At 48.6% G+C, this 10,850-nt stretch overlaps 1 protein-coding gene across 7 annotated transcripts in view; it reads left to right on the top strand.

Annotated features, from left to right (window-relative positions):
- The first annotated feature begins 3,947 nt into the window (after positions 1–3,947).
- FBRSL1 (fibrosin like 1) overlaps positions 3,948–10,850 on the top strand; it is a 499,458-nt gene continuing 492,555 nt past the window's right edge. For all 7 annotated transcript variants that reach the window (XM_084216905.1, XM_084216907.1, XM_084216904.1 and 4 more), the window contains exon 1: positions 3,948–4,624. In XM_084216905.1, coding sequence (XP_084073031.1) covers positions 4,331–4,624 — 294 coding nt within the window. In that variant the 5' untranslated portion in view covers positions 3,948–4,330. The remainder of the gene's footprint in view (positions 4,625–10,850) is intronic.

Below are 10,850 nucleotides of genomic sequence, written 5' to 3'. Positions count from 1 at the left end.
GAGACCTGATCTGTATTGCTTAGCCCCAGTCACCTGATGCACACCAGGGTTACAGAACGGTTGTGCCCCATCACATGGCAGGGATTGGCATTCACTGGCTCATGTGGCGAGCTGCAGGCTGGGAAGGGACAATCAGCTCAAACCCAGGTCCAGGACTGGTCAGTTCAGCTGTGCCTGCACTCCAGCCAGAGGAAAGCTTTTCAGTATATAAATTTCCTCGGCATCACCTGAGCTGCAGCTCTGTTCATGTCCCCTGCCTGCCTGCAGTGCTGCTCACCCATCTCTCTTGCTTTTGGAATTTTCTGTGCTAGTTTCTATCCAGTTGAGTTTTAGACATTTAAGCCTGTGGTAAATTTTGCCTGATGTTGTCTAAGCACCGAAAGAGCTATAGTCTGCAAAGCTTCTTTTCAGTAAATTCAGGATTAATGAAGAAGGCCTCTCTATTGTTGGAATGTCTAATACAATTATCCACTGAATGAATGGACTAGGCAGCAGTGGAGGGCTCCCAGGTTTGTGGCAGGGAATTGTCTGTTTTAACATCCATCTGTTTTCATTCCCTCTGATCCATTATCATTCACCTAGAGTTATAACATGATGAATATCATTGTACGGAATGCCATTTGATGCTGGGGGGAAACAAAACCACTGTAGGTCTGCCTTCTATTGAAAACACGAAATTGCCTTGGTGGAAGGAAAGGCATGATTGATTCAGAGAAGCTGTTTCAAGCAGAGGCATCCCTTCCCGTGTGGACTGTTTGATTTTGTTAATTCCTTTGGATGACCCTTCTGCTGCATCTTTCAACAAGAAAAAATATATATACAAAAATGAGAAAAACTATGGACAATCATAGTGCTGCTGAATTTGTGGAGTTAATTGAAAAAAATAATGGTATTCACAACTTTCCCCAGAAGGCACCTTTGGTTTATGCTCCCAGTGACATTAAACTCCTGTACGTAAACACGGGACGAGAATCTTGATGACCCTGCTGACAGGAAATAAAGAAAGAAACTTTACAGGCAATTTCCATTGTCCTTGTTGGTCAGCAAATTTGGAAGTGAATGAAAAAAAGAGAACTAGAAATGCATATTAATGATGAAGGGCCTATAGCACAATGGGAGTGAGATGAGTCCTAGCAAGAGGAACTGTTAAAAATGCCCCAGTTTATCTTTTTAATGACTTACCCTCATGATGTACTTATAAACAACATAGGAATTACCTTGTAAATAAAAGGACAGGCTCACCAGTGTAAAAGTAATTTAGTGAACTCAGTGCAAATGCTTGTTTCTAGAAAGTGTCCCTTAAAATACTGGAAAAGCAAATGCAGTTGTTAAACCCCATCCATTTTTAAACTAGGTGTATCTAAACTGAGACCTTTAATTAACATCCCATCCCATCTCCAGGATCTTGGTTGTGCCTTTCAAATACCACACATTTAAAAAACACTGTACAGTCACTTAATGAAACAGGAGAGGAAATACCCTTTGGAAATCCACAGTCCTGCAAAACCCAGGGCAGATAAGTGTCTGGCTCCCCACTAGCCTGTAATTACCCGAGGAAGCAGCTAGATTTAGCTATCTTCCTTCTTTAATTGGCACGCAAAAGATTATAGGATTTTATTAGGACACAAATGACACCGATATGAGTGTGATTGAGGCATGCAATGCATGACTGACTATTTGCATTAAGAGGCTTTGCACTACACATGGGATTTCTACCTTTGGTTTTAAATGGCTTAAATTTAAATGACGTTTCTATGCTACATTTTAAGAGGATGATATTTGTTTTAGCACATGTCTAAGTAAGGTAGGGCAACGCTGTTGCCAAACACCAGAAACCCTCCTCAAAGAGCCTGTTTGGGCCAGGTGGAAGGAGGGTAATTTTTTGACTGTTGTTACAATTAGATCAAGAACATGAGAAAACGGTGGGAAAGTGGGCATTGAAGTGCCCACATTGAAATCTTTGATGAGTTTGTTAGACAATCAGCTGCCAGCCTGCCACTTCTGGGGACACCAGCCTGAGGAAACCACCGTCCCTGGTGATGGCTGAGCTGGAACACAGTGGGAACAGATAGCAGGAGATTTTTTTTGCTTCCTCACTTCCACGGCTCCCACTAACTCTGAATCTCCTTCATGGGGGTTTTTCCCTTACACATGAATCTCAATGGATTTCTTTAGACTTTATTTCACATCTTTCTAACGGCTACCCCCAGGGAAGGTGAAAGCAGCTGAAGAAGTAAGGAATTACGGTGAGTCAGACCAATGGAGCAAAGCCAGCCCCACACAAGGAAGAGAGCGCCCAGGAGTGATGTTAGCATGCTGCAATATCTGACTTTGTGCAATAAAAGATGATAACAGGAGGATTAAGTCCTGCTACCATTGTGATATGTAGGGCAGCCCTGTGCAGGAGCCCTGATTCAGGCACACCTTGCTCAGTGCTGTCCTTGGCACTGGGCACTGCAAAGCCGTCGAGTGGGCCACCAAGGCAGTCCCTGTCCCAAGGGAATGCTGAGCACCAAGCCTTTGGCCTGGAGGTGATCCTGGAGAAAGGAGAAGGCCTGAAACTGCAGGGAATCAAGAAAGGAAACTGCCCCCTCTCACATTGCAGAGCCGAGTAAAACCTCAGCCAGATGAACGGATGGGGAGCAGGGGCTAATGGACAGGGGCTAATGGACAGGGTCTCCTGCTTCCATCTCCGTGAGCCTTAACCCTCGGTTCCCTGACGCTGCTCCATGTCCCACCTACAGCTCTGAAGTCCAGCTCCTGTGTCCTGCACCCTCACCACCAGCTCATTTCCCAACTTGTCCCTTGACACCCAGATTGTTCCCTAGCTCATCCCTCGGCTCTCTCCATGTCTCTCAGCCCTTCCTGCGTTCCCCAAGTTGTCCTGAACCCCCAAGCGATCCCTCAGCCTGACCCTCGGTTCACCGTTTAATCCTCAACTCCTCCCGCAGCTCGTTCCCTGTCCCTGGCTCACCCTCCGACCCCCAGTTCACTCCTCGCCCCTGCGCTCATCGTTTGACCCCCAGCCCATCCCGCAGCTCAGCCCCGGTCCCACCGCTCGTGCCCCGTCCCCGGCTCCCCTCCATGCCCTCGGCTCGCCCCTCCATGCCCTGTCCCGGCCCGCGGCGCTGCCCCCTCCGTGTCCCGGGGCAGGGCGGCCGCGGGGCCGGGAGCCGGGCCGGGGGAAACTTTTCCCGGGGTCTGGGGCGGGCGGCGGCGCCCCCGGCCCGCGCGGAGGGGAGGCGAGGCGGCGGCGGGGCGGGAAGGAGGAGGAGGAAGGGGGGGGGCCGGGGGCACGGCCGGGCCTGCGCCGGGGAATGACGCGCAGCTGGCAGCCCTGCTCATGCGCGGCCGGCCGGGCGGTGCTAGCGCCGCGTCCCAGCTCGGGGAGAATGGGGCGGCATCCGGGCAGCGCCGACTGAGCGGCTTCTGGGGGCCGGGGCTGCGCCGCGCCGCGGGCGGCCGGGCTGGGGCGGGCGGGCGAGCGCCATCCGGCAGCGGGCGGCGGCGGCGGGGGCGCCGCGCCGCGCCGGCGGGGGGCTGCGAGCCGCCGGCGGCGCCCGGCGAGGAGGGGTCGGCGGCGGCGGCGGGCGGCGGCGGCGGCGGCGGGCGGCGGCGGGGGCTGCCCAGGGATTGTCTCGCTCGTTCCGCGGCAAGAAAGTTGGGCGGCGAGCGCGGCGGCGGCGGCGGCCCCCCCGGCGGTGCGCGGCGGCCGGAGCGGGGCCCCGGAGCGGCGCTGCCCCCGGGGAGGGGGCGCCGCGCCTGGATTATCCCGAGCTGGGTCGAGCCTCCTGGATCTGCCTCTCTCCTCCGCGCCGAGTGAATCCGAGGTGTCCTCGTCCTGATCCAGATAAATCTTCCCCCCCTTCTCTTTTTTTTTTTTTTTTTTTTTTTTTTTTCCTCCCCTCCTCTTCCCGTCGTTGCTTTTTTTGGGGGGTGGGGGGAGGCGGGGGGTGGAAATTTGTCAAGGTCATTCCGTGGATTTAATATTTTTTGTGTGTGTGTGCCGCTCGCCCCACCGCCACCGCCACCCAGCCTTGCTCTGTGGATTATCATCGCCTGGATCCGAGGCTCTGAACAGCAGGATTTTTTTGTTGTTGTTGTTGATTTTTTTTTTTTTTAATTATTACTATTATTTTTTAAGGGCTCCGGGGTTTGGAGAGGGGAAGCGGTGAGTTGGAGGGGGGCGACTTTTCTCTCCCCCCGCGCCCCCCCCACTCCCACCCACCCCCCCCTCGCTCCTGGCCCTCTCATTTTCATTTTTAAATTTTTTAAAAAATTATTATTATTATTATTTTTAAATTTTTTTTAATTTGCTTCTTCTTCGGCGATGGATGGGAAAATCCGGCAGAGCCGGAGGTCGAGGTCGCAGCGGGACCGCGTGCGGCGGCGGGAGGCGGCGGCCCGCGACCCGCGGAACCAGAGCCCTTCCTCGGGCTCCGAGAAGGAGCCGAGCCCCGGCAAGGAGAACGGCGGCCAGAACTGCACCGCCCCGCGGGGCCCGCCGCCCGCCGCCCGCGCCGCTCGGCCCCCGCGCCGCCGCCGCCGCGAGTCCAGCTCCCAGGAAGAGGATCTGATCGATGGCTTCGCCATCGCCAGCTTCAACACCCTGGAAGCGCTGGAGGTAAGAGCGCCGGGGGCCGGGGGGCTCTGCCCTCCCGCGGGGCGGGGGCTGGGGCGGCGGGGAGGAGGGGGGTGGTGGTTGGAAGGGAAAAGGAACAGGGGGGAGAAAAAAAAAAAAAAAAGGATTTGAGAAAGGAAGCGCGGCGCTTTCAGGCTGCTGAATTTTGCAAATAGCAATTAACGTGCATTAATCCTAGTGTCAGCCCGGGGGGATCCCGGGGCTGCGGTCAGGAGGGTGCCGGGCCAGCCCCGGTGATCGCGGCTCCGCTGGCAACTTGCTGCCCCCCCTTCTCCTTGCTCCTTCCCTCCCCCGGTCCCCTCCTGTGCCCGGCTCCGGCCGGTGTTCGCCATCACTTCGGGCAAGTCCAATGTTTGTTTGGGGTTTTAATTGGCTGCAAAATATTCCTGGCGTGTTGGGATGGTCCGGCATTGTTGTGAATGGTGGAGCTTCCCCCCTCCCGCCCTCCTTCCTCCCTCTCCCCCCTCCTCCAGCTCGGGAGTTTGTGTTTGCATTGCCAAAATGTTACTTTATCTGTCTCCGGAGATTGTTAGCAAATGGCTAGTGTTTGACATTTTGTGGAAAAGAGATGTTTAAATGGATAATAATCCCTCGGTTGTAATTCCCATTTTTGAAGTAATTGAACAAATTCTTCATCTCTTGTTGACTGTACATATTTTTCTGGTGTTAATAGGCTGGCAAAAAATATTGCTTGTCTAACTTATTACAAACAATATTTGCTGAGCAAATACTGCCTGCCTTGTCTGAGCTAAGTTAAGCAGAGCAGGAGATTTAATATTTTCAGAGGGGCATTGACAAACTATGACTTTGGCTTTTGATTTTTGTTTTGTTTGTGTACAATTGGAAGAAGTGAGTTGTCGAGAGGAAGCACCTCACAAGTTGCTTGTTGTGTGTAAGAACTTGAATTCCCAGTAAATATGAGCAATTCTGGTGCTTTTGCCCACTTTTTTTGACACACCATGGTGGAAACGTGGGCAAAGTTTTGGGTGCTCTCCCTGCTTTGGATTTCCTGCCACTTGTGTATCTGTTAACCTGTCTTACAGCAGTGGAGAGTTCTGCGTGGGCTAATGAATTCTCAGATTTGCCCTGGGACCTTTAATGTCTTTGGCTCAGACTCTGAGGTCCCATTTTGTTCGTGGCTTTGCTGCTCCCCAGCCCACCCCTCTTGCCCTGCAGGCCTCTGGTGGCACCGTGCTTGTCTGGAGTTTTTTGCCTGTAGGACCAACTGCTCAGAGCCCCAGAGGTGGTCCCTGTGTGCCCGTGGAGGTGTCACAGGTGGCCTTGGCCATCTGCCCTGGTGGCAGGACCCTTGCTGGGGGAGCCCTGCTCAGCGGGGACATTCAGCCCAGCGGTCCCTGAGCAGCTCTGGGTGTGCAGGTGTTGGAGAGGCAAGAAGGTTTGTGTTAGCTTGCTGATGGCTGTTTTTTGGTTTTTTGTGCTGTCATTTGCGGGGTGTTGTCCTGACAGGAAAGCTGACTACTTTGTGTACGCAGAACTGATAATGAGCAGGTAATCTGCTCCTGTGTGCCTCTAAACCAAGCCCTAGACCTGTCTGTATAACCTTATTTTTTTTTTTTCTTGGGCACGCTCTTAGTCAAATATGCATCAGCAGATAGGTCCAATTAAACCCCTGAGTCTCTACTGAGCTGTCAGGGAAGAAAGTAAAATTCATCTTCCTGCAGAAATTTTCTACCATGATGAGCACATTATCAGGAAATAGAATTCAAATGATAGTGCAGTCCCTCCAGGCTGACGGGGAAAACTCTGGGCTTTTCAGATGGGGAGAGCCTTGTTATTGAATCAGCCAAACCTTGATAATAAGGTACACAAGGGTAAAAAGTGACCTTAAATATCTGCCACCCCAAGGTACTTCTGTTTGTGGAAGCACTTCTGGTTTTTCTTTAAAAAGAAAAAAAAAAAGTCTTTACAAAATGATCCGCTTTAAAATTCTTGCCAAAAACTTCAGTAGCACCTGAAATTAACCCATTTCTACTATGTTTACGAGCATGTACAAGAACAGCTTCCTGAAATTAACTGATATCTACTGTGTTTACCAACATGTCAGAGAATACCACCTGAAATTAACCTATTTCTAGTATATTTTCCAACACGTGCTAGAACGCTTTCCTGAAATTAACTGATTTCTACTCTTATTTACCAACATGTAAGAGAACACCACGTGAAATTAATTGATATTTAGTGTATTTGCCAGCATGTTAGAGAACAACATGTGTGCACCTCTGCAGCCAGGGTCGTTGGCACCTCAGAGGGAAAAGTGTGGGCAGAGTTCACCTGTTTCACACCAACCAGGTGTGTTACATTCAAGGTTGTATTCTTGGATGTAATGATGGTGTGCATTTCCTAAACCCCTGTGAAACTAAAAAGAAGAAAATCCTGTACATTGTGTGGATTTTCCCCTGCAGCACTGCCTTGGACCATGGGTGATGTTTGGCAGATGTCATGCAGCAGCAGCAAGGCGAGGAGATGGTCATGGCAAAAGCACTTTAAAGCAGTATATACCCATGGAAATGAGGGAAATGGCAAGGTCATGTTGTGTGGTGTGGAGCTGTGTTCTCTGGTGAACTTGACTGCAACAGGTGGTTTTCTTCTGCTTTGGAGGAAATTTGTATTTTGGTGTACATTAATTTTTTAAGAGGATTTAAAATCTGCTGCAATGCTTTTTAAAAAATAAATAAGAATTGAAACCTTCTATGCCCATGAGGGGGAAGAAAATGTAGAAGTGAGTGTGTGGCTTAGGGACAGTACTGAACTAAAAAAGTATTTTATTTAATTTTTTTAATCCTTAACAGGCGCTTTTGTTGCATATGTAGTAATTTATTATGGTATTCCAGGTTGGTTTGTTTCTTGATGTTGCAATGGTCTCTGACTGTCTGATAGAATAACCAGGGCTTGGGTTTCCCCTTGGAAATGAAATTTCTCAGTGTTTAGGTAGAACTTAATGGTAAAATCATTTGGGAGAGGTAAGGTGGTTTTTGGTTTGTTTTTCTTTGTATCTCACCATATTGTGAATTCCCCTTCCCCACTGCAGGAAATTCTCACCGCTGGTGTTCCTGTAAATAAAAGGTGCTTTATAGAATAAATATATGTATTCTTCCTTTGTGTTGACCTGGGAGTATGAGCAGTTCAGGTTAATACTGAGGGATGGCTCTGAGGTCTCCTTTAGCTCTCTGGTGTGAATTTGAAGCATTTTGGATTTTAACTCATGTGGCAATGTTTCCTTTGGCAGTTGTCATCTGAAAACCATGTGGCGATACTTGTGACTTATTTATCTCCTATCTTACCATCTTCCAAATAAAGACTGAGTTGATTATATATATATTTTAAATTAAGTAAAAAAGAAAAGAGAAAAGCCCCACAGACACACAAGCAGCAGCCTCTTTCTGTATATAAGAAGTTAAAACTTCTCTTTTCTCTTCCTTGCCCTGGATCTTCCTGTATAAATCCAGCTCAGGTTTCACACAGGTTATGGCTGGTGTGTGTAGTGGTGTTTTATTTGGGGCTTTTTTACTACCCAGCCACTCACCACGACTTTGGACTTCACCTGGAAATGGAGTTTGCTCTGACCCCTTGGCTTGAGGTGGTGGGTGAGACTGTCAGCTGCTGGAAAAGCCACCAGGTGCTGGTGCTGCCCAGGAGATGGGTGCTGTTCCAGGGCTGAGGAAAGGGGGATTTCTGCCCTCCTTCCAGAATGAATGGTGTGGATGGGAGCATGTGTGTATATTCATTACTCAGATGAAGCTGCTAATTATTCTTGAAGGTGATTGGTGAATCAGAGCGAGAGAATCTAAATGAGTGAGTCGGTAGTTGAGGGCTCTCTCTGATCATAGCTGTTCCTTTCAAGTATGAAAAACAGCGCTAAAAGGGAACTTCATCAGAATGTTAATGAATGCGATCTTTGAGAGCAATTGTTCTCCCAAAGTAGTTGAAAAGACAAGGGGTTGTGTTTTCTTTTTGGCTGTTGTTTATCATTTTTACAGATTCCAGCGCAGCTTTGGAGCCCTGAATGGAAATTTTAACTTTCTTGAGGGGTGTGTGTGTGTGTATGTGTGTGGGTTTTTTGGAGGAATGTTTAACCTGCTTATAGAATCTTGTGGAGAATCCCTGCTCAGACGTGTGTGAAGTGTTGTGTAGAAGCAGCCCTGAGCTGAAAAGGGGCAGACCTTGACTTGGTGCACGTGGTGTTGAAGTGGAGATGCTGCCCTTACAAGCTGAGCTGGGGCCCAGCTGTGCCCCAAGGAGATGAATGCTTTACCCCCTCTCCCTGTTTGCATCCAGAGCTCTGGCAGTGCTGCCTCCAGCCCCCTTCCCTGCTGCTCCTGCCTCGGTGCAGCAGAGTTTAGAGAGCCTATTGCTCCTAGTAGACTTCTGGACAAAATCCATGAGTTCTCCAGCTGTCATCTTGATAAGGCTGTTTTCACATGTGTGCTGTACACTGTCCTGTTGCTGTTGCTCTGATCTCTCATTGATAAGAAAACCAATGTATTTAACTGCAGTTTCCTGTTCCAAAGGTTTTGTGCTGGCTCCACTGACCTAGCGATGGAACTTCTGATTTGTCACCATCTCTCTCTATGCCTGCTCTGCAGCTTAGATTTTTCCATAGCTAGCTTATGTTTTAAAGCAAGTTTCTAGATATTTAAGTATTTTTTCCTTCTACTTAATTGTCAAGTGATGGTGTATCAAGCTAGCTTTTCTGATGGCCAGTTATTCCTCTTTAAAAGTGCTTTTAACCCCAGGAAAGCTAATGATTTTCTGGATGATGCTCTAAAGGCTCTAAATGCCTTTTGGTTTTCCTGAAGGCTTGCTAGTCTCCATTGATTTGTTCTCCTAGCTGTTGATTTTCTTTTTTTTTTTTTTTTTTTTCATCTTGTCTGAAGCAGGTACTTAAGGTATCTTTGTTGTTGTTGAGAAATCAGAGGTGATTAAAGCAGAGGGGGAGAGCTCTGGAAAGCCTGAAGAATCTGCTCAGCTGGGCCAGGAGCTGGGGGGAGCAATGTTCCCTGCAGATCGTGGTGGAGTGGTGGGCTGTGGTGGGAAAGGATCCAGCTCTTCTGCTGGGTGGGGGATTCTCTGCCAGGATTAAAGGAGTGATGGGTGCATGCCAAGTGCAGCCCTTGCTCGGGGCCACCCCTGCAGCCAAGGTTAGGGCACCTTTAGTGCACGTAAAGTGGCTGCAGGGGTGTTGAAGAGAGGAAATTGCTTGGAAATCCCAACCAAGCTCAGAGGTCACCCTCATCCTTACCTGAGGTTTCATTTTTAAATCAAATTGCACTTGATTCTGTCTGGGTGTTTCGGAAGACCTTTTAATATCCTACCAATTTTTCCGAAGTGGTTTCCTATAGTATAACTGCTCAGGCTTTCTTGAGCACTCTGATACCTGAGGGAAAACATAAGGTCAAGTTTGCTGAAATATCAAGTAGACCAACCATCACAAAGAAATTCAGAAGATATATTCAGTTTTAAAATTAATTAGAATCTGTACTATTTAAAAAAAATAAGGTACTCTTTATTGCACAGGTAAGATTTTTTTTTTTTGTAATAAAAAGAACATAATAGAACTAGTGTTCCACTTCATTCAGATAATAAATGTTTACTTGCAGTAGTGCATTTGACTTCATGCCGAGTAAGAACTGAAAAGTTTACTGTCCTCTCAGTATGCTAAGAAGATGCACTTTTTATCGTTTATCTCAGTTATTTCACAGAATGAGACTGACTGTCACAATGCTACTTTCTGGGAAAATAGCAGTGAAGAAGGGAGCTGGGTAGGATGAGATCAGCCTGGTGTTTCATGTTGTTGCTTTGGTAGATCCCTGCTTGCTCTGCAGAAGAGCTGATGGTCATGCAACTGCACTTGTGAAAAAATTCATTTTGGTACAGAGGTGCAGTACTGTGGCTGGAGACACGTTGATAGAAAGGTTTTGGGGTGGTTTGGTTTTTCCCCCTTTTGCTTCCCTGCTTTTTTTGGGTGAGGTGTGAATTCTCCAGGCACAGCCACAGCAGGCTGCTCCCCTGTGTCAGGCTTTGCAAGCACACAGATCCCAGACTTGTGTGCACCTTGTCTGGGTGCAGCCTTGTCAGAATGTGCTTACTGCTTCGGCTTCTCCAGCCTCTGGGCTTTGTCCTGGTGCTGCAGGATGAGGGAATATTGTGTAGTCTGTGGTGCTGCAGCAAGTACTCGAAAGAGAACGGT

Source organism: Fringilla coelebs (genome assembly GCF_963513975.1).
Source record: "Fringilla coelebs genome assembly, chromosome: 17".
NCBI lineage: Eukaryota > Metazoa > Chordata > Aves > Passeriformes > Fringillidae > Fringilla > Fringilla coelebs.
The sequence above is the reverse complement of the archived record's forward strand: the minus strand, read 5'-3'. Positions and strand labels throughout refer to the sequence as shown.